Raw genomic sequence first — 23774 nt, forward strand, 5'->3', positions numbered from 1 at the left:
TACAGGTTTTTTTTTTTTTACAGCGTTCATTCTTCGGGTCGTAATGAATGTAGTTATACTATATGTGTAGGGATTGTGTTATTATTTTGACCTTTTTCACATTATATGTCTTAATGGGGAGTTAGGTGTTTTTATTAATTTATATTTTAGTAAATAACATTTTTTTTTAACTTTTTTTATTACATATTATTGCTTTTTCATAATACCCTGCAATACGTCAGTCAGCCTATCATGTGCCACAGACGGGATCTTACAGGCACTGCATGTGGGCAGCCTTGAGGTCCTGATAAAATTGATATGCGCCCCCCAAAGACGATGCGTGGCGGTAGATGTGGGGGAGAGAACCACAGCAGGTACATTAAATGCCCTGGACTGCAGCATTTTACCGGTTATACACCCACAATTGGTGGTCACTCTGACCGCAGTTGTTACACTGGGGTGTCTGATGTTACTTACTGCGGAAACCCAGTGTTTTAAGATGCCGGGCCAGCTACGTTTACAAGCTGGAGCTGCATCAGCTCTGCGTCCGATTTATCAGATGCTGATGTATCGGATGCAGAACTCAAAGAGATTAAGGAGAGAGCTATATTTTCTTCTCATGAACAATGGTTACAAATTAATTGAGCTGTGGGTATCTTCAAATCTATGTTTGTGTCCTTTGCAAGGAGCACAGCAGTGCAAGCATGGGATTTCTGTCAGACTGTTTGCCTATAGCTTCAGCTTCTCTTGTAGCAACTTTGAATGGAGATTGTGTCTTGCACTTTGGTGTGGTTACTCTAAGTTCTTGAACACCTGTTGTCGTTCTTGTCACTTAACATATATTCCGTAGGCTGCGTTCACACGTGGCCTCACAAAATGCCATGTATGAACACGGCTTTAGGTGGCATTCACGCATTGCATTTAGAAATGCAAATGCAAGTGGGCGAGGCTCAACCCGATGGCATGTGCGTTTTCATTGAAATGCATACGATCGGTAACAAGCACCCATTGTTTTGCATGTACACAATATAATTGGGTGAATCTACTCTTCTCAGCTGTTGTATTGTGTTTCAAAACACAATATAATTGCCACATGTGAACGCAGCCTAAGAACAGTGCAATAATGGATGATGTGGTGTAGCTCTTGAAGGCCATGATTTGTGGTAAGTCACCAACTGCACCACCCAGACCAAAGTGTAGCCTCCTCCTTTCCTTACCGCATGCAAACATGGAGCATGTGCTCAACTATCACACCAAACACTAACAATTGCCTTTTGGACCACAACTTCATACTTGTATTTGTATGTTGAAAGTACATACTCTAGCTATCGGTCCAACTTTGAGCCAATAATTGCTTTAAATTTTTATTAATAGGTTCAAGCAACACATTTCTGGTCTCACCACACACTGGACTTGTTTTAATCTCTTGAGGTTGTTCAGATCATGTTTGATTACATATACTGCACACAACCAAGAAAAACTCTCAAATTTGGCCCTGACTGGCAGATCTAATTTCAATTGATAATACCTCAGGTTTGCACAATGTTTTCTCGAAACCTCAGTACTTTTTCAATACTTTCAAACTCAAACCAGTTCAAATCTGTGTTTTTGTCATTTTCGGTACTGAATGACTTATGCTGTTCTACAGACTCCTAGTAGCTGTCTGCAGGGGAATCCTCAGTGGAGACATTAAGCAGGGATGTGTTGGGCCAGCCATCAGGGAAATATCATGAACTGTCCATATATGGTATTCTACATCTAGAGCTTCCCCTGACAAAAGAGAGGCAATTTATCAATCTAAGCCAGGAAACTGGAGTAATTTGCTCCTGAAATGCTGTGTGCCACATTTACTCCAAAAAAAGGGGTGAATCTGTGCCAAAAATAACCTGTGCGCAAAGAAATTCAATATTGTAGTGCAGAAAACTAGAGGTGCAAAAAAGAACTTGCCGATATTATACTGTATGAGACTTATGATTCAGCATTAGACACAGTGATGAATTTGGTGCAGCAGATTGAAGGAAACCTACCACATGAAATGGTAGGTGTAAGCTTCAAAAACCGAGCACCAGCTCAGGGTGAGCTGGTGCCGGAGCATATTTTCGTTATTCTCCTAAACCGCTGTGCGGCGAAACGGTTTAACATATAAAGATACTAAAGTGTTTAAACCGCGATACAGCGGTTTAGGAGAATAACGAAAATATGCTCCGGCACCAGCTCACCCTGAGCTGGTGCTCGGTTTTTGAAGCTTACACCTACCATTTCATGTGGTAGGTTTCCTTTAAAGACTGATACATTACTAAATCTCCCCCACTGTCTCTAAATTATTTCATGTTATTCCCAGACGGGATTTGATCTCACAACCTCCACTATCTACCATGCCATAGAGGGAGGGGGGGGGTTACCAGGGCTTCCAAGCTATGCCAGTGGTGTAGAAATAATCACAAATGGTAGCTTATTGATAGCACTACCTCTACGCCTCAGGCCTGGAGGGGTGTGACGTGCCAGTGGTGAGTTCATAAGTGAAGATACGCCGGATGTGGAGAGCTAGGGCCTGGTGTAGAAATATATGCTGCAAAGGCCCCTACCGGATACTTCAACTGACCGGAGCCTCTATTCACGAGACTATGGGCTTACTGGTTGTCAATGGGAGGATTTTTTCTGACTAGAGCTTCCAAAGAGTGATACAAGGTCAATGCACTGGTATATAGAGATGGATCTTCTCAGTGATCTCTTTTTTTTTGCCCCAGTAACAATTGGAGTTTCAAAATGTTTTTCTGTAATGGAACTGAGAATTAGCAATAAAACTTAATTACAGACACCTTACAGCTGATCATTGCAGCCTGGGACTATAGTAAAGCATCCAAAGAGCTTCACCAAAGTTCACAGTGGGTAGAGGGGTCAGTCTTTAACTGGGGTCGTCTGTAAGTCGGTTGTCCTGAAGTAGGGGACCGCCTGTTTATTCTATTTATTCTTTTTATTATTATAAATTACACCTTTCATAATAACATTAACATGACAACCTTCCCAATACATATAATACAAAAAGCTAAAGCTCTCCTTGCAAAATACTGGTTGATCTCAGTATGTGATTCCCCTTGGCCAGCCCCGCTAGCTTTTATGTTATCAAAAGCTCATATTTTGGAAGATTTACAGCCCTTCCCAGGAGTCTCATACTTCATAGCAATAGGTGGATTACATCCTGTCTTTTCAGATTGTGAATGCCTTTTCCAATGATTGCAGTGGGAAAGTATGTCCAGATCTGGTAGGACCATGTGTAGTTTTATTATTTGCAATAGATATGCATATTTATAAATGGTACACAGAGCTGTATAGTTTCTTTTCCTTATCATCTCCATGAAAATTCATACCTGACTCAGCTGAAAGAAGCCATTATTTCAATAGGTAGATGAAGATAAGTGGCTGCCAGATGTCTCTGATGCTCCTTATCAGATATCTCTGATGCTGCAATGAACCATTAGATTCTTTATGAATGGAGATATTCTTTCCTAGAAGAATCATTGTGGGTGGGGACATCCTTATGTATGTATGCTGTGTAACAGCACACAGAGGCTATGTGGTTTTGTAAAAGATCTGCCATGTACATGAGCCTTTATTAGGTACCACAAAAGACACTATTGAAGACTAACACAGCATAAAAACTGTTCTGATACCAAATTCTTGTTTTGCTTTATAAGTAATGATGCAAAAGCATGTAATATTTTGTTCCCTGTTGAGGTATAGGTACAATATGGGATACAAAAAATAATTTTATACTCCCTGGTCCCGACTCTGTTGATTCCTTGCATATTTAAATCTTGTGGTTAATCTCTTTTTTGCAAACATTGATGTAGCCTGTGCATTAAGAAATATATTTGTTTAATGTCGTTATTTTGCGCATCATTAATAAAGTACAGGCAGTCCACGGGTTACATACAAGATAGGTTCCGTAGATTTGTTCTTAAGTTGAATTTGTATGTAAGTCAGAACTGTATACCGTATATACTCGTGTATAAGCCGAGTTTCTCAGCACAAAAGATGTGCTGAAAAACGTCCCCTCGGCTTATACACGAGTCAATTCTTGTAAAAAAATAATTAAAAATGGACTAAAAAAAAAATAAACTTATTTACTCACCCTCCGGTGGCATCGATGCGCAGCGCTGCTCCACCGATGTCATCGCGGCTCCTCTTCTGGCTTCCTGGCTCCTCTTCTTGCTTCCGCGCCGTCTTCTGTCTTCTTTAACATCCTGCTCCTTTCCAGACCCTCCCATTAGGCCACTGCCTAGTCACACAGCAGATGCTAATGAAAGGTACAATATAATATATCTTTTTTTCTGTAAAACCAATTTTTAATACAAAAACACTTTGGCAGTGTATGTACTATGCTCTGTGGGGACTGGGGGAGTGCTAAAAATGGGTCTCCTGGTGACAGGTTCCCTTTAAAGGAAACCTACCAGTTAGAATGGGAGGGGTAAGCAGTAAGTACCGAGCACCAGCTCAGGGTGAGCTGGTGCCGGTGCTTACTTTCGTTAGTGTTATAAACCGCGGTATCGCGGTTTTAACACTTTTTAAACTTTAGAGCAGAAGAGGCTTCGGCGCTGCGTGCACACGATCGTGCGCGCACTTACATAGGAAATAGCGGAGATGTTGCGCGCGCACGGTCGCGCGCAGCGCCGAAGCCTCTCCTGCTCTAAAGTTTAAAAAGTGTTAAAACCGCGATACCGCGGTTTATAACACTAACGAAAGTAAGTACCGGCACCAGCTCACCCTGAGCTGGTGCTCGTTACTTACAGCTTACACCTACCATTCTAAATGGTAGGTTTCCTTTAAGCCATGTCTGGCCTTGTGTAGATTTCAGCTCTAGTAATTTTGGTGGCAGGGGCGTCCCCAGCCTACCCGCCTCCATCTGCGTATCGAAGTGGTATGGAACCGTCAAGAGGGAAAAAAATGTTAAAAATCCTGACCGTGCACTAGGAAGTGCAACTTTTTCATGCCTTTTATGCAGAAAACTGGCTTACAAGGCATAATAAATTCCCCCTATTGACGGCAAAGCTATTTACATGAATGAACGTTGCTGAAACCAGGGGAGCAACATCTATTAAGACATGAAGATTTGGAGAAGGTGGAGGTGGTGAAAGCAAGAATTTGAATCTTGGTTATAAATAATCTCAATCAAAGAGATAACTCTGAAATAAATGCAGATTTTAGAAAGGAGGAAGAGCCCTGTTGTGGACATTCAACGGTGGAGTTTTGACATTTGGAGGAATAAAACATAAAACATCTGACTTGTCATTTTTATCATTCACACAATGATTGTAACGAGTGCAAAAATTGTTATCTACTTTATGCAGCTTCACTGATACCTTAGATGAAGCCACATACTCTACCCAAGCTCAGATAAACGGTTTACCTATGCCAAAGATGGATCAGCTAATTGTCATTTGTTAATTATTCATGTGATTGCTTGAAAGAAGGGAGAAATAAAGCACATCTCCTGTAACAATGCATCTTGTCTCTTGCTGTTTCTATAACCAAATTGCCCAGCGGGAAAAAAACAAAACAAAAACTCTATGCATTTGCTACAGTAAGAAGACATGTAATAAAGGTAACAAATACTGGCCCGTCTTTTACCTGCAGGGTCTATGTTTAAAAGACAGAGGGAGAGAAAGCAAAGATTTAGGATTCAGTTAAGATAGTGCCTGAGCAGAAACCAATAACTACATATGAGAAGAAAAAACTGCACCATCGTAGAATTCATTATTGACTTTCACATGTCAATAATTAACAGCTCATCAGTGCATTTCTGCAAATATGGGCCATGTTCCTAAACAAGGGAGTATCCTTAGATAATTGGAAGCTATTGAACTCTGTTCATCTTGTGCTGCATATAGATCTTGTTTTTTTCATACGTATTACAGCTCCAGCTTGACAAGAACAGCTGCCTTTTTTAAACATCATCTGCAGATTCTGCAAAATCTTGTTGCAATTAATATTGTTTGGGTTATGCACTTACATTATAGCGTTGCATTTCAAAGGTTTCTGAAGAAGGGACATTATGTAGCTTAGATACAGCTGTACAGTGTTTAATACAAAGATTTAGGAAAATATGATCTCAGTTATATTATATTTCATTTAGTCAACACAGGTATTCTTCGGAAGCAAATCATTGGGTCCATGTTCTAATGGTTGGGATTTGAAGACTGTATAAAAATATATATACTGTGTATATATTGTCTAATAAACATAAATGCTGAGGCAGTCGTAGCATGTTTTAACAATTAAACTGCCTTAAAGGTAATAAACAATCAACCCATTCACTACCAGGAGTTGGAGAATATTTTGCACCTCCAGTGGCCAATTATTACAATTTTGACATGTACACATAAAACCAAAATTACAACATAAGGAATCATAAGAAACCCCATATTACAGTGTATTTTCTGATAAACACTTGGCATAAAATTGCAATCAGAATTTATACACATGGACCAACTACCTCTCATCCCTCTTCTCAGTCTATTTCCTGACATGTGCTCTTCGATCTGCCAGAAATCTGAGATAAATATTTTCTGTTAATTCAAACCTCTCACTTAGGGCTCTTTCACATTGGGGTTGTGTCTCCGTTTTTATTCCCTTTTGTCTCCCTGCCAAAAAAACCTGAAGGTTTAGCATTGCTTTGAAGACATGACACCTGGGTTTTCAGCCTCATCTTTTATTTCCTTTCATGATCCGTATCAGTGAAAAAATAGGACATGTTTCATAACTTTTTCCAAGGATAATGGATCAGTGAAAATACAAGCCAATGTGATAACACCCATATAATTCATAGGCTTTGTGAGTCATCCTTGGAAATCACTGAACCATGGACAGTGATGGTGATGCCACACGTCACGTTTTTGGAGCGTTTCGAAGCATGCGTTTTCAGTCCTTTTAAAAATGCAAGCGTTTTTGAATGTTTACCCTGCTTTTGGCTGCTTTGAACCTGTTCATCTTCATTTCCAGAAGTGTAGGTAGCTGTGAAACAGATTAAAACCAGCCAAACACATGGTAAACATTAAACGCATGCATTTTTAAACGGACTGAAAACGCATGTTTTAAAATGGTCCAAAAATGTGATGTGTGGCATCACCCTTAGGGTGCATTCACAGGTTCAGTTTTTCAGATGCATTTTCTGATATACAAACCAGGAGTGGAGTGAGAAAAATGGGAGCAGTAGCACCGACCAATGATATGTTCTCACCCATTATGATCCACACCTGCTTTTGCCTTTGAAAACTGCATCTGAAAAATTTCACATGTGAATGGACCTTTTAGGTCTTAAGGGATTTTCCTGAGCTGCACCAATTCTCTGGAATGATCTGTCCTGCAGACAAATACTCACGTACCAAAGTTTCAAACATGCCCTAATGGAGGGTTGGAGGCACAGCAGATCTTACAGATCAATGACAGAGTGTCATTGTGTCTATTATGCATGTCTTGGATCTCATTGTCTCATCTCTTGCTTTCTATGTGTCAGATACTAGTACAATGTTCAGGAGGTATATGAAAGTTTATATAAACCATGTACCCTGACAATGTAACCACATTGTCTGCTCACAGAACTACAGGAGTCGTCTGCTTTGAGAATCCCCACCTACACCCTGGAATAAAACAGCAATAAAACTAACAGCAATAAAACTGAGTACAATTGTAAAGTGAGGGGTTAAAAATCTTCGTGGGTGAACCCATTTAAACTGTTGAAATAAAATTATAATTTTCATATTCTCTTGTTTTGTAGTTGTTGTGAATGGCTAATAAATGCATGCAGAAGAAGGAAAGAGCTCAAAGCCCGGACTGTGTGGCTGGGATGTCCAGAAAAATGTGAAGAAAAATATCCAAAGAATGCAATAAAAAATCAGAAATACAATCTCTTTACATTTATACCTGGGGTAAGGATGTCTCCTGTGCACTCTAAATATCTAAAGAATGTTTAGAAGAAATATAACGAAGTACATATGAAATTGTGACCCACCAGCACTGGGTTCAGTGTATGACAGGGATAGGAAAAATCTAGGACCATGAATGCTAAGAGATATATAGACTCGGCTGTATACCATACAATACACTGTGCTGGGTATAGTAAGGTTTGTTATGTTCTGATAATGTTCTGATGTAAGTTGTAGATAGGGTCAAATTAATTCTCACATTCAGATTTCTATCTCTATTTTAAAATTGGCATTAACTCCACCTCTGGGGTTGCAGCCAGGGCCACCATCAGGGGAGTTTACTGTGACTTCAGTCAGGGGCTCAGACAAGAGATGGGACCCCAGAGTCACAGACTGCTCCTTCTCGAATGGAGACAGCTCTGCACAATAGAGAGGAGTAGGAGTATTATGTTGGTTCCTAAAAGGGAATCCTCTCTGAGGAGATGTGGGGCAGAGGAGAGGTGGAATTCTTTGAATAGATGAGTTGGAACCAACCTCATGTCCATATTTGGTATTTCTTTCTCTTTGAGGTTTCTTAAATTATTTAATATTGACCAATTAATTTTCTTTTTGTCAGATGGGATTTGAACCTACAACTTCAACTCTCTTGTAGGAAGTAATATTACAGTGGAAATTTTGTTTTCATGGCAAAATATTGGTTTAGTATTTTGATACTACACTAAGTGTTAATTTCCAAATTCTGGTAATACTGCAGCCTGGAGAGGACACTGTTGTGCTGGAATATATAATACATTTAGTTATGTTATCGTAACAGCTCTTATTATATTTATGTTTTATGTACTAACTTAAAAAAATCCAAATGGTCAGGGAGGCCACAAAATCTATCTCTTGAATCCCCTGGGGTGGAACAGAGCAGTGATAACAATGGAGCTTGATACTCATCCCTCCAGCTCGTGAAAGCTGTTCATTTTAATTTACAGAGAAATGTGTTCATACATAGGTGATTAAAATAGAGTGTCAGTCTTACCTAGTCACACTTAGATAGCACAGTGAAAATTTACAATTGGCGCAACTGCAATTCAAGGCTGTTAGTAGCAGGTTTCTGATGTGTAATACACGTGGAAAGCGCTCACCTGTGCAGCTTTCTTTTCTCCCTGCCACGATGTTATTGAGGTGTTATAGAGGCGAACACACCTTGTAAACATTTGGTTTCATTTGTGGAGAAAGTTTAGATATGTGACCACAATGCGGTCTTTCATGGCTTTGTGAGAAATGTTGTGCACAGTTGTCACATAGCATTGTAGCCTGTCACCAATGTTGTATCTGTGTACATGAAGTTGATATAGCCCAACCTGCTGTGTCATCAACTTATATCTGCCTAACGCTAATAAGTTTGCACAGTTTATTGACCATTATATATAAAAAAGTAAGAAATAGCTCGGAATCTTATATTCGCTTTTATTAAAACTCGCAAAACTAATGACTATGTAATTAAAAGACTGATCTAGTGTCAAGGTAATAAAATGTCAAGTGTCTTTTCAACAGATAAATATTCACATCTTTATTGAACCTTGCCGCTGTTTTCTCCCTCTGTGTAAATTATTAAATGCATACAAATTGCTTAAACAGTACACATTTTCCTAAAGGTCAGGAAGTTCATTAAGAATACAGTAAACCATTTATTGTTGTGATTAAAACCATGCGCTTGAGTTTTTTAATTAAATTACATTTGTAGTTGGAATTTTTAAGCATCTGTTAATTATTGTATGATCCAGGGGAAGATAAATAGTTTTACTTTAAGTTCAGCATTATATACAGTATGTCAGTATAGCACTGCAGTGTTTGGACAAGGCCACACACAGAAAACATTGCAGCAAAAAAAGAAGAAAAAAAACCCAACCATATATTGGGTAATTTTGCCACAACTGAATTGAGTAGTTTCACTGATCCAGGACTATCCACAGGTGATGTGTGCTGTGGATTTAAAACCGGCAACACAAGTGTATTGTCCCTGGTTTATCATGATGGATTTCCTTTAACAGAAATGAAATACAGAAGGTCTGTTCACCTCCAGTTTCATATATGGAATGATAGCTTCTGATATCCTATTACTGTTTATGGTGGGAAACATTCTGAAACCTTGTATGCTATTTTTTTCCGCCATAAGAAATACATGGGCATGATGGTGCAACTGAAAACGATGAATTTTCTTTTTTTTTTTAAATGCCACATACAACTCTCTTTATATTTAGTAAGCAACTAGCAACATTGTAATTTCTACTTGAATATTTGTTTTTGAATTATGTGTATTTATCAAATTGTTTTTCTTTTAAGGTTTTGTATCAACAATTCAAATTTTTCTTGAATCTATATTTTCTGGTAGTTGCCTGTTCCCAGTTTGTGCCTGCTCTTAAGATAGGCTACTTGTATACCTACTGGGCCCCACTGGTAAGTTTGGCTTCTACCGTTTCAATTATTGTAGAATTGTGTTATATAAGCCATAAACAGCAGATGAAGAGTGAAGAGAATTAAAGGGGTTTTCCCATAAGGAAAGTTAGGCTCCATGCCATGGATCTGGCCTAACTAGCTGATCGGTGGGGGTCTTAGTGCTGAGACCCCCGCAGATCGCGAAAATGTGGGACCTGTCGGACCGCTGGTCGCTCCATTAGATTAATTGGTGTGTGTGACGCTCGGCAATTTCTGTCAGATCCATAGAGATTAATGGAGCAGAACGGTCATGCACAGCCACCTGCTCCATTAATCTAACAGAGCAACGAGGGGTCAGCACTGAGACCCCCGCTGATCAGAAAGTTAGGCCCTATTCTGTGGAGAGGGCCTAACTTTCCTTTGTGGAAAAACCCCTTTAAGACACTATCTTTTTGAGGCTAACTGCGTTTTTGATGGTGAGCGTACAAGACTACTATTTTTCTTCTTCAGGCCTGATGTTAGGCATGAAACTGAATATTCACACTTTTTCATATATACTAGGTAGTGATCATCAAAGGATCTTATCCACTTCTTTACTGCTGTATGACTATATATGATGTACATCAGTAGCGGCTCTATACGCGGTGGGTGTCGGCTGTATTACACAACAGCTGACAAGTGCTGGTAACTGGCATGCTCGCTTCTTGAACCAGTCTCAGCAGTTAACCTCTTAGGTACCACAGTTGAACCTGACACTGGCATCTAACAGTGCTTTACCTGGGCACTACATAATTTAATTGCCATCACATCATTGGAGGGCGCGGGAAGCTGGGAGCATGTTAAAGGCTCCCATATCTTGCATTAGCATATGTGAATTCTCATAGACTATAAGCTCTTGTTAGCAGGGCCCTCCTATGGTTCCTAATGACTGTTTGTACTCTGTAAGGTATAATTTTATTTGTATATGCCCCCAATGATTTGGGGGCGCTATATAAAGCCTGAGGCTTTAGATGCCTGTGGGGGGACACTGATCACAATATATTGGAAGACCCTCGGTAAAATGTACCCTTAATCCTAGTTGCCTGCTGTGATTGTAGGACAGGTACATTGTTATCCATGTGAATGTGCCAGCACGTTTTGCACCTATTTGCAGGCATGACGAGGCATCAATCTCTGACGGGGGCTTCCGGGCACTGCAGACAACGAGTTGTTATAGGTTTGGTGATAAGGCGTAAGGAAAGGAGAAGAGGGACTGGGAATATTTCTTTAATTATTTCTTGATGTAAAATACTGTAGGTAGGATTTCCCTGGTAATTTGACGTAGGATCTTCTGCTGTGGGCTGTAGGTGAGGACAAGGGGGACTTGTCAGCTTATTTAGTTGTCAGCCACTTTTGGAGAACTGGTTTTATCAAAAGCTCGTCCCCAATTATACTCCGTTAGTTTCAAAATGATATTGCCTGATTTCTTCACACTTCTACTGTTATGCAATGTCTGCTTTATATGTATAGTGCTTTGTATATGGTTTAACTATAGATTTAGGTTTTAGGATATTAAACCCTTCACGACTGCCTATATGCACCTCTGTGTCCCACTTTAAATGGTCATATAGGATGTTTTTCTAGGTGAAACTGAACTGGCGATATCCACTGTTGAATTTTCTCTAAAATAAAAAGTGATTTTTAAATGCAGATCTCAATTCCTGACTGTAACATTAACAGTGTGTGTCTCCACAAAGAGGAAAGAGGAAGATAGAAGAGAGCTAGCTTTCTCAGTGCCAAAGGAGGACTCTACTTTCACTGCAATAAAGACAAAAATTTCCTTTGCATACCATAAATGAGTTTGTAATTTACTGGAGCACAAATCCCTTCCCTAGCACCGATATTCCAAAGCAGTGCAATCAGAATATTGCTCTAAGCACATGTCTCTGTTTCTGTTTCACCTAGAAACACAGTCCTGATATGATGTGAGATTCTCCTCTCTAATAAGACACAGAATTGCGTTTCTTGGTGCCACGTTTCAGGAGATATTACCGCTTAAAGTGCGCACAAGGCAGGCAAAGCCGAAAGAGACTCTTTGCAAAAGTACATCCACCCTCTGTCTCTGAACCTGGGATTGTTTATTTATTGACACTGCACATATTAATAACATATTTTGATATAAACCATGTACAAGAGGAAAACTAGATGTACTAGATGTGATTGACTACATTAAAAAAAATCTGAAAATGTTTACACATTACCATAAGAAGTAACTTGTGCAACATGATGTACAATGTGCGCTTTAGAGGAGAGCAAAATAGATCCAACTCTCATGAATAACATGCACATTTTACATCATATTGTACAATTCATGTTTTCTTCTGCTACATGCAGCTTCACCCACGTCTCCTAAGGGCTGGGAATGGAGTATATATATCCCCGGGTGAGTCCACGGGAGATACCTACTGGGATTCTCTCCATTTCTAGCATATGAGCCAGTAACTAATTTCAATATCATCATGCAGAGCGACTCATTACAGTAAATGAGGTAAGACCTCTATTAAAGGGCGCTAGATGTCCCTGAAAGGTTCCCTTTAAAGCATACCTGTCACTTGAAGTTATTTTAAATATTGTGTGTGGGAGATGTGGTTAACATTTTTCTAATATCCTTTCAATAACAAATTCTGCTTAGTTTCCTTTCTAAATTTTTTTTAACATGAGTGTTTCCTTCCCTGTTAATATATGCTTTTGTATTTTTGCAGGGGTTTGTTCTGGCTGTCACAATGGTAAGAGAGGCAGCTGATGAACATAGAAGGTTTAAGAGAGACAAAGAAATGAATTCACAGTTATACAGCAAGCTTACCATCAGAGGTCAGTAAACGGTATCTCCTTCTGCTTATTCCCTTTTTACATATCAGCTGTAAACATTTTGCTGTCTATAAACGTTAGATTTTATATGTCTTAGTGAAGACATCAATTTCATTTACTGTATGAATTAGCTAAGTGGAGCTGACTGACTGATAAGTATACAGGGGTATTCTGTGTTCTAATAGGCCATACAGTACAATAGAAGGTAAGTATATGTTAATGCATTAATGAGCTTTAGATGATATAAGATTTGGTGGTCCCTACTGTTCAGGAATGTTATTCATAAAAGAACATTTTACAAAAAAGCTGCATGCGTGTCTGACCCTGCAAAGCTGCTTGCGTGTTCAACCCTGCGAAGCTGCATGCATGTACAACACTGCAAAGCTTCATACGTGTATGACACTGCAAAACTGCATAGTGTTCGATGCTATGAAGCTTCTGTCTGATCCTACAAATTTGCTTGGGTGTCCAACACTGCAAAGCAGCATACGTGCCCCCCCTAAGAAGATGCATGTGTGTCCAACCCTACACTTTTATATCTTATGGGTGATGTAACAGTACAAAGGTCCATGAAACATTTAGTACCATTACTTTAAGACTGCTGTTCTTTCTTTTAAGATAGGAAAACAATATTGTTTTCTATTTAAGGTCAGGAGGTAGCAAAAGGTCAAGGAAGGCAGCTGAGGAGCTTGGTCAGGAACGGAACTGGGGTCACAATGGAAAATCTCAATAACAGAGCAGGGCATGATGCCTGTCACAGCACTTCTTCTCTTGCCTGGGAGGTGGTGGTGGAGTTTGAATCTTGTTCTTTAGTTGTTTTCTCTAAATGAGGGCTGCATCCTAATCAGGACCCTAATGTTTCACTTCTGTTATGTTCTGTAATATATGTACAGTATTTTTCGGACTATAAGGCGCACCGGAGTATAAGGCGCACCATCAATAAATGCCTGATAAAATGTCTAGGTTCATATATAAGGCGCACTGGACTATAAGGCGCACCTGATATTAAGGATGAATGACCAGCAGGTGGCAGACCTGTGCACAGTTCAAGGCAGCTGTTGTCTGTAAGTAAGATTCGTATATTAGGCGCACTGGGCTGTAAGGCGCACCTTTGATTTCTGAGAAAATCAAAGGATTTTTTGTGCGCCTTATAGTCCAAAAAATACGGTACTATGCATGTACTTTCCAGTATGATAATGGAAAATGGTTTAGTGGTTAATAAAAAGTATCTGATTTAAAAAAAAAGTTTAGTCGTGGAAGATCGTCTTCTGGGTTCCTGTAATGTGTGCTGTTATCATTGTAATATAAATTATTCTGTCGCTGTACAGTTCTATATGCCATGATGGACTGTGTGTTCTGACACTTTAATATCATAGCCAGCAATATGTACAGTGAGATAAATAAGTATTTGATCCCAGGCTGATTTTGCAAGTTTTCCAACGTACAAAGAATGGAGAAAATCTCATTTTATAATTTTAAAATAATTAGCATTTTGTTGCATAAAATAAATATTTATCCCCTACAAAGCAAGAATTTTGGCTTTCTCAGTACTGTTGTTTTTTCTTCAAGAAGCTCTTCCAACTCTCCACTCATTAACTGTACCTGTTTGAACTTTCCTGTTAAGTCAATCAATCAAACTCCAACCTCTCCTCCATGGGCAAGACCAAAGTTCATTGTAGACCTGCACAAAGCTTGGATGGGTAAGAAGACAACAACTGTTGACACAATTATAAGAAAATGGAAGAAACACTAGATCACTGTCAAATTCCCTGTGGTCTGGGCTCCATGCAAGATCTCACATCGTGCGGTAAGGATGATTCTGAGAAAGGTCAAGAATCAGCTCACAACTACACAGGAAGACATGGTCAATAATGTGAAGCCAGTTGGAACACAGTCTCAAAAATTACTGTTAGTACCACACTATGCTGTCATGGCTTTAAATAATGCAAGGCTTGCAAGATCCCATCTTTTTGATCACTTTTTTAGAGTCGGTGGTACTTAGTACTCTTATGGGGCTTGTGCATGGGGCCCGTGTCTGTCTGCCCAGGACCAATGCAAATGCAGGAAGATCCTTAAAAAAGCGGAAAGCATCATTGGTGTGAAAATGGAGCACTGGGAGGCCAGGCTGCTTCGTTGCGTGCTTAAAAAACTGGCTAGAATATTGTCAGATTCTTCACATCCTTCATTTAACCTACTTAAAGGGCAACGAAGCAGTTTTAGCGGCAGACTAAAAGAAATCAGGTGCAGGACTGTCAGATATAAAAAAATCATTCGTGCCGAGTTCTATCCATCTGTTCAATACGAATAAGGGGGCGAAGATAGCTTCGAGTGGCGAATAATTTCCGGGTCCCTTAGATCTTTTAGATCAGTAAACTTTGAGTTTGTTTCTTATTGTGTATATTTTAGTAGTTTTTATTCAATATATGTTGTGTGTCCGTGGTATTTTTGTATTTTTGTAATGCATTTAAAATGTGTCTCTATGGCCTTTTGTGACAACTTTCTTTTCCTCCGTCGGGGGATAATTAAATTGTTTATTATTATTATGCCCTACTCATGCCAGCACATGTCCAGGCCCATTTGAAGTTCCCCACTGACCATCTGGATGATCCCGAGGAGGCTTAGGAAAAGGTCATGTTGTCAGATGAGACCAAAATAGAACATTTTAGTATCAACTCCTCTTGCTGGGTTTTAAGGAAAAAGAAGGATGAATACAACCCTAAGGACACCATCCCAAATGTGCAGCATGCGGGTGGAAACATCATACTTTGGGAATGGTTTTCTGCAAAGGGGACAGGATGACTGCAAAGGGGAAAGGACATATTGAATTGGGACCATGTATTTGTCCTTTTTAAGTAAGAGCATTGGAGATGGGTCATGGTTTGAACTTCCAGTATGACAATGACCCAAAACACACAGCCAGGGTAACTAAGTAGCAGCTCCGTATGAAGCATTTTAGGGTTTTGGAATGTTCTATGCAGTATTCACACCTAAACCCAATCAGAAATCTTTGGAGGACAGTGAAATTCAATATTGCCCAGCTACAACCTCTAACCTAAAAGATCTGGAGAATATCTGTATGGAGGAAAATCCCTGCTGCAGTGTGTCCAAACCTGGGTCAACAAAAACAGGGACATACAGGAAACTGACCTCTATAGTTTCTGTACCAAATAATGTATGTGTTCTGCTTTTCTATGGGATCATGTAATAAAATGCGCCCGGTTTCCTGCTTGTGTCGCTTCCCCGCTCAGGTCGGCCGGAGTTCACCTTCTTCTTCCCGGTGTATGTAAGTGCATATCTTGCGACACAATTTTAAAGTTAAATCCTGCGCTCAGTCCCCGGTTAAATACCTGTCCCAGCGGACCCTTAGTAAATAGGCCCCCACACAATTGAAGTGTACCTTCAATATAAATTACAGACCTGTCCATTCTTTGTTGGTTGCAAAATCGTCCTGGGATCAAATACTTATTTCCCCCACTTTGCTACATTAATTAGCCTTTATTTCCCAATTGCATTTGTGAGCCTTAGGCACACATTTTGGCAGAGCTGTCGGGTGTGGTAGCGGCTTTTCATTACAGATTTATGTGTCATCATTACTTCCATGCTACTGCTGTAGTCCAGTTGCAACTTAGCAGTAAAGCCCATGGATCAGTATTGCCTAAGGAAAAGGAGAAGCTGAGATGGTTAGCAACGTCACTTTATGTACGATTGGTCCAGTCTAATGGAAGTTTTGGGGGAATGGAAAAGATATGAGTATTTGACATTTCATCATGCTTAGTATATTCCAAGGAAAATAAGTTATATCTATACACAATGGGATAAACCTATTAAAGGACATCTACCCCCAGGATCAAGGTTTGTAAGCCATGCACACTGACATGCTGGTATGTTCCCCCTCTGGCAGGATCCATTCTTCTTTAAGCTTCCTATGCTCTGTTTTTTAAGATAAAAGACATAAAAATTGTGCAAATAAGCCTGGAGCCTTTTTTGTAAAAACAAGAGCGTATGAAGCTAGAAGAAGAGCAGATCCTACTAGAGGTACCCAGTGGTAGATTTCCTTTAAGTCTTGTCTTGCAACGGTCTGGATCCCCTGTGTGTTGAAGATGGGTAAGGTACATCTTCAGCCTTCTATGTGCCAGAAACTCAAGTCTATAAGACACAATTCATGTAGTTCTTAATTGTACATTATGGCAAATTTTCAAGCTGTGTATGTTATACCCCTGCTGTAAGTTTAATGGAACTTTTCAGAAAGGTGACAGCTGGGTTGCTGAACAGTAAAAAGCCTGAAATGGACTTCCTGAAAAATCTGTACCTTTTCAGTGCTTTATGATATTGATTATTGATTGTTTGAATATCTTTCTATTTCTGTCTTTTATGGATCTATGCAGATACAACACACCTAAGATTGATTTTATTTTTATTGTAGGTAAAGTGCAAGTGAAAAGTTCAGATATTCAAGTTGGAGACCTTATCATAGTAGAAAAGGTAACCGCTATACCCTACTTACCTAAACTTTGTATTTTGGGGGTTACCATTCAAATTGCAGTAGCTTTAAGATTACACACATGCAAACCCTGGCAAATGAGCTGAACTTAGCATTTGACTAGAAGAAGCATCAACAGCGAAATTAATGAGTCATTTCCAAGGATGATCCATATGTTTACAACTAAAGCAAACAAACAATCTGTGCGAAGTCTTCAATTTTCATGCCACAATGTAAAGCCTTAGTGTAAAGCACCTGGTTATTTATTCGAGCAATCTAACATCCTAATTACTGGTAAGGGGGAAGTTAATAGCACATGGCTGACTTATGTTACGTTTCTATTACATGGTATAAGATATGGAATTTGATAAAAAGTTTGATAACGATGATTTAATGGTTGACATAATAGTTGTGCACACGACAAAGGCTTCTTTATGATTACTTGGTAATTAATCGTTGGAGATCTAGAATTTAGCTGAGGAATCGATTTGATCTAATTAGTTGTATTTTGCCTGGCCTCCTCTTGTAAATTCCATTATTATAATAGCATCCAATACCTATATCACCTAGGCATCAACTAATGGTAGCTATATTTTATATTATACCTTTTTGTTTTTTATAAACACTCTCCTTTTTGGTTTTTCACATTTTATTTTAAGGACACCGCTTATTTTAGCCAATAGAGCAGAATATCTTCAAACCAATTATTACAGACAGATAATGCATGAAGCATAAGTAACACATGGAGCCCCTCCTATCAATATGTAATGAACAACTCCATCACAGAATATCAAAACCAAAAGCGCACAGAGTTTTATGGTCCAAAGAAATCAACTTTTATTAATACAATTGGTTTAAAAAACACATATAACCAACTTTCTTAAAAACAGAAAAATTTGGACTCCAAATGGCTATATTGCCATCAAACTGAAGTTATTCCTAGGAGTATATTATTAATACACAAGTGCATAGTGCATGTAAACATAATGAAAAGGTACTAGTTTCTAGACGTTTCATATATCAGTACATCATATATAACGATGAAAGAAGGACCAGTGTCCATAAAGTGTCATAAATAGAGATGGGTGAATTTGTTGAAATTCAGTTGGACCCGATTTGCAGAATTTTTGGAAAAAATTTGAATCGAATTGTGACAAATCATGTTAAAAAACAGGTATTTCCTAGCTGCAGAGAGCCTGGAGGGTGTTGTAGAACGTTGTGCCATGCTTAAATATGCATAGGGAGCGTGGTTTGGTCGTCAAACAATGCTGTTTAGTATGACATGACCATGACAGCCACCACTCCATGAGGCCAACTTCACCACATATGTGAAGCTGGAACGCAGCCTGACAAGGTAACGTCTGTGTCAGCTCGAAAGGACTGAGCTGAGGGCCAAGATCACACTATAACATCAAAGAGTGCACTCTTTTTACACTGATATCGGATGATTCCAAAGATTACGACAGAACCTGTTCTGTTAAACGTGGATACATGTAGAACCCCCCCAAAAGAGTGCAGAGGGTGTCGGCAGTAATTCTGCATTGACGTCACTGATCATCTTGCCCTTCATTTCATCCGTCAGTGTCCGCTTTCAGTCGGTCAATAATCCATCATCAGTATTGCTAAAGCCAAAAACAAACAGGAGTGGATCCAAAACAGAGATGACCAGTAAATTGGATATTTGCATGTCCTCTATGTTCTGTATCCACTCCTGCTTTTGGCTATCAATCCTCAGGCTTTTCATTCCTTCTGACAGATGAAATGAAGGGGAAAACTAAACATAGTGGCATCATCATAAAGTGGTGGAGGGTGAAAACAGCATTATGGAAAACCCAGGATGTTCCAGGGAGACAGGAGTCGGTTGGCAGCAGCAGAGTGGCACAATGATACAGTGTGGAGGTGGCGGCAACCTGGTAAGCCGCAGAGTGGCACAATGATACAGTGTGGAGGTGGTGTCAGCAGCAGCAATAGCCCACAGAGTGGCACAATGATACAATGTGGAGGTGGCAGCAACCTGTAAAGCCACAGAGTGGCACAATGATACAGTATGGAGGTGGCGGCAACCTGGTAAGCCACAGAGTGGCACAATGATACAGTGTGGAGGTGGCGTCAGCAGCATCAGGAGCCCACAGAGTGGCACAATGATACAGTGTGGAGGTGGCGGCAACCTGGTAAGCCACAGAGTGGCACAATGATACAGTGTGGAGGTGGCGGCAACCGGGTGAGTCACAGAGTGGCACAATGATACAGTGTGGAGGTGGAAGCAACCTGGTAAGCCACAGAGTGGCACAATGATACATTGTGGAGGCGGCGTCAGCAGCAGGAGCCCGAGAGTGGCAGAATGATACAGTGTGGGTGGCGGCAACCTGGTAAGCCACAGAGTGGCACAATGATACAGTGTGGAGGTGGGGTCAGCAGCAGGAGCCCACAGAGTGGCACAATGAGACAGTGTGGAGGTGGCTGCAACCTAGGAAGCCACAGAGTGGCACAATGATACAGTGTGGAGGTGGCTGCAACCTAGTAAGCCACAGAGTGGCACAATGATACAGTGTGGAGGTGGCGTCAGCAGTAGCAGCAGGAGCCCACAGAGTGGCACAACGAAACATGGTGGAGGTGGCGGCAACCTGGTGAGCTTACAGGGTTCCACAATGATACAGTGTGGAGGTGGCGTCAGCAGTAGCAGCAGCAGCAGGAGCCCACAGAGTGGCACAATGATACAGTGTGGAGGTGGCAGACAATTCCAGTCCCTGGTAAAGATGGTAGGAGGCAGATGGAGCAACTGGCAGCAGATGTGTGGCATCAGGCGGGTGGCAGCATCAGAATAGTGGCGGAGGCAGGTAGTTAGAATCCAGACTCTTTTCTCAACATTTGGGGGAGGGGTCATGGCTGATCTAATCTGATGCATAAGGCATTGGTGAGTTGAAATCCGAGCTGATCCAAGCCTGTTTCCTCTTGACGAAGGTCAGTCTCTCCACATTTTCGACAAGCGGGTTCTCTTTGGGGTAATGATGGTCCCCGCCGAACTGAACACCCGCTCTGATGCCACAATACTGGCCGGGAAGGACAAACTCGTTGCGGCCATGCATCAAGTTTGGCTGCCCAGTAGTCCAGGGTATCCTCTACCTGGGGTGGTAAAGTGCTCTTCATGTAGGCCACCACCTGCTGGTGCAGGGTCTGCTCCATGTTCTGCTGCTGCTGGTTGCGGCTACCCTCCTCACTAGGCGGGTGAAGGAAGTTGCTCGTTAAGGTCTCCAGACTTGAGCTGCTGCTGATGGAGCTGCTACTGATTCTACCCCCCCTATCTCCCCAGAGCAGCCGTGGCAGTAGAACGTGAGCGATCACTGCCAGGAATTCGTCGGTCAGACCTGACAGAGGATGGATAATGGCACACAAATGCAGCGGCCAATTGTGTTTTCAGTATTTCTCTATAGTTTGCCAGTTGTTCCTCCCTCTCGGCAGCTGCAAAAGTCACCCATTTTTGACCAGTAGCTAGGGTCCAAGAGGGTGGAGAGCCAAAAGTCATCCCTATGCTGGATGTTGACTATTCGGATGTCACTAGTTAGGCAAAGCAGCATTCTGCAGGCAGTTGACACTTAGCGACTCCAGGCCTCCATCTCCACTGTATACTACCACGGTGCTTCTGGGTCATCTGCCTCATCTTCTACCTCCTCCGGATGCTCCAGCTCCTCTCTTGTCATCTGAGTGGAAAAACCACTGATTTCACCAGACTCTGGTTGTGCTCCATTGTCCTCCTCCTCCAGTTCAGCCCCTACCGGACTCATGTGGCCATGAGATGTAGTCTCCACTTCTCCAGTGCCCTGACCAGATAGATTTTGCAGCATGAGTTCCAGGACATGAAGCAGTGGAAACTCGCAGTCCTGGCGACTGACAAATAACGTGGCCCCTTCAAAGGGCCTGAGCAAACGGCTGGTGTCACTCATGAGCTGTCAGTGGCTGACATGAAAGTTACACAGGGGAGTACTCCGGTCCGTTTGCATCATCAAATAATCATTAATGGCTTTTCTCTGTTCATACAGATGGTCTAACATATGGATGCTGGAATTCCAACTGGTGGAAACATTGCATATCAGACTATGTTGGGGGAGGCCGTTCTGATGCTGCAACTCAAGAAGGGTGTGCTTGGCTTTGTAAGAATGGGTGAAGTGCATGCACAGTTTCCTGGCCATTTTTAGAATGTCTTGCAGATGGGTGGAAAACTTGAGGAACCTGTTGACAACCAGATTGAACACGTGTGCCATGCAGGGTGCATGGGCCATCCTCCCATTCATTGTCTGTCTGATTTCTTGTTGCATGATGCAGAGGAGTTCCTCCCCTGTGTGACTTCGTTCGCCCAGGCAAACCAGGTATAGAACTGCGTGACATCACTGTGCCCTGCACATGTGGTATGATGGAGCAGCACTTAGAGTTTTGGAGGCTGAGGTGGAGAAGGAGGAGGAGGCTGACACTGACGCAGGAGCAGCAGTTTGACAACATGGAGGCTAAAGCAGCGTCTCTTGTTCAAGTTGTTGGTGTGCTTGGGCGGGAAGCACATTCACACAGTGGGCCATAAAGGACATGTACTGGCGCTGACCGTAGTTATAGCTCCACACATCCGCGCTGCCGTGCACCTTGGAAGAAACTGGTAAGCTCAAGGACCTTCTGTTCTACATGTTTGTGAAGGGCTGGCATTGCTTTTTGGAAAAAAAATTGCGGCTTGGAACTCTCCACCTCGGTTCGGTATAAGCCATTAGTTCTCTGAAGGGTGCAGAGACCACGACTTGGAAAGGGGGGGGACCGCAGTACCAACAACTTGGACAAGAGCATGGTCAGCTTCTGCACCTTAGGATCACTGGACGCATACAGTTGTCTCTTTGAAATTGCCTCTTTCAACGACTGCTGGCGCCATACGAAACGAGGAGCAGGAGCATCTAGACTGGGAGATGACGTCAAAGACAAGGAGAGAGGCTGGTTGAGGACATTTGAGGACCGGTGACCTACTCTTGGGCCATGCCATTTAATTGTTCTATCTGACGAACCCACAGACTCTTGGCTGTGGTTGTTAGATGTTATATTTGAGGAATTGGGTGACCTAATCATCCAATCAACAACCTTTAGGTTGTTGATCAACACACTGCCGCTAGATGAGAACGGCAGTTCTGGATTCACATAGTCACCCCTGCTGCGATGTCCCCTTACTCTGCTGCCATCTCTGCCTGCTCCACCTGCCAACTTTCTGTCTGACATAGGGGTTAATCAACTACGTGGATTTGACACGTATTTCATGGTTTCATCTTCAGTAACACAAAAAGTATGGGAATTTGCATTATACTGATACCCCACAACAGACACCCTGTAATTGGAGTGAAAAACATTCTTTAAACTACATGGATTTGACATGTATTTCTTGCTCTCAACTTTAGCAACACAAAAGTATGGGAATTTTTGTTATACAGATACCCCACAATGGACACCCTGTGAGAGGAGCAGAAATCACTACAGCAGCTGTGCGGATATAACACAGATATCTTCCTAGTGGCTTCAGTAACAAAAAAGAACTGCTATTTGGGGTATACAGTTCCCCCTAAACACACACACTGGGAGAGGGGCAGAAATCACTACAGCAGCTGTGTGGATATGAAACAGATTTCTTCCTAGTGGCTTCAGTTACAAAAAGAACTACTATTTGGGGTATACAGATCCCCCTAAATGCACACCTTGGGATTGGATCAGAAATCGCTACAGCACAGTACAGTAGAAGCAGCTGGACGCTACAGACAGCACATGCAGTGTGAAATGCTGAGATTGCAAATGGCTGACAGTTTTTATAGGGCTGTGACATCAAATAAGCCGGCCGGTGGCTGATTGACTTACAGGTCTGCAGATGTCATCGAGGGTGTTCCTTTCTCCTTCCCAGAGGTCTCTGCCCCATGTAACACGTGGTGCTCACGGCCATTTAGCTGAGAAAAGCGGGGAAAAAAAGGCTTAGTTCCCATGAATCAGCGTTAACTTCAGATTTGTAGCAAATCAAATTTTCCGTGAAATTCAAATTCCACTCTGTTCGAATCGATTTGCCCATCTATTGCACATACCCATTCAAGAAATTCCTAGGTGTCAGCTAT

General features: G+C 41.3%; 1 protein-coding gene across 3 annotated transcripts in view; it reads left to right on the top strand.

Annotated features, from left to right (window-relative positions):
• The window catches only part of ATP9B (ATPase phospholipid transporting 9B (putative)), a 214788-nt gene that overhangs the window by 19435 nt on the left and 171579 nt on the right, over nucleotides 1-23774 (top strand). For all 3 annotated transcript variants that reach the window (XM_072152377.1, XM_072152375.1, XM_072152376.1), the window contains exons 3-6: nucleotides 7754-7904; nucleotides 10236-10349; nucleotides 13070-13178; nucleotides 17599-17657. In XM_072152377.1, coding sequence (XP_072008478.1) covers nucleotides 7754-7904; nucleotides 10236-10349; nucleotides 13070-13178; nucleotides 17599-17657 — 433 coding nt within the window. The remainder of the gene's footprint in view (nucleotides 1-7753; nucleotides 7905-10235; nucleotides 10350-13069; nucleotides 13179-17598; nucleotides 17658-23774) is intronic.

Source organism: Engystomops pustulosus, chromosome 5 (assembly GCF_040894005.1).
Source record: "Engystomops pustulosus chromosome 5, aEngPut4.maternal, whole genome shotgun sequence".
NCBI classification, from domain to species: domain Eukaryota; kingdom Metazoa; phylum Chordata; class Amphibia; order Anura; family Leptodactylidae; genus Engystomops; species Engystomops pustulosus.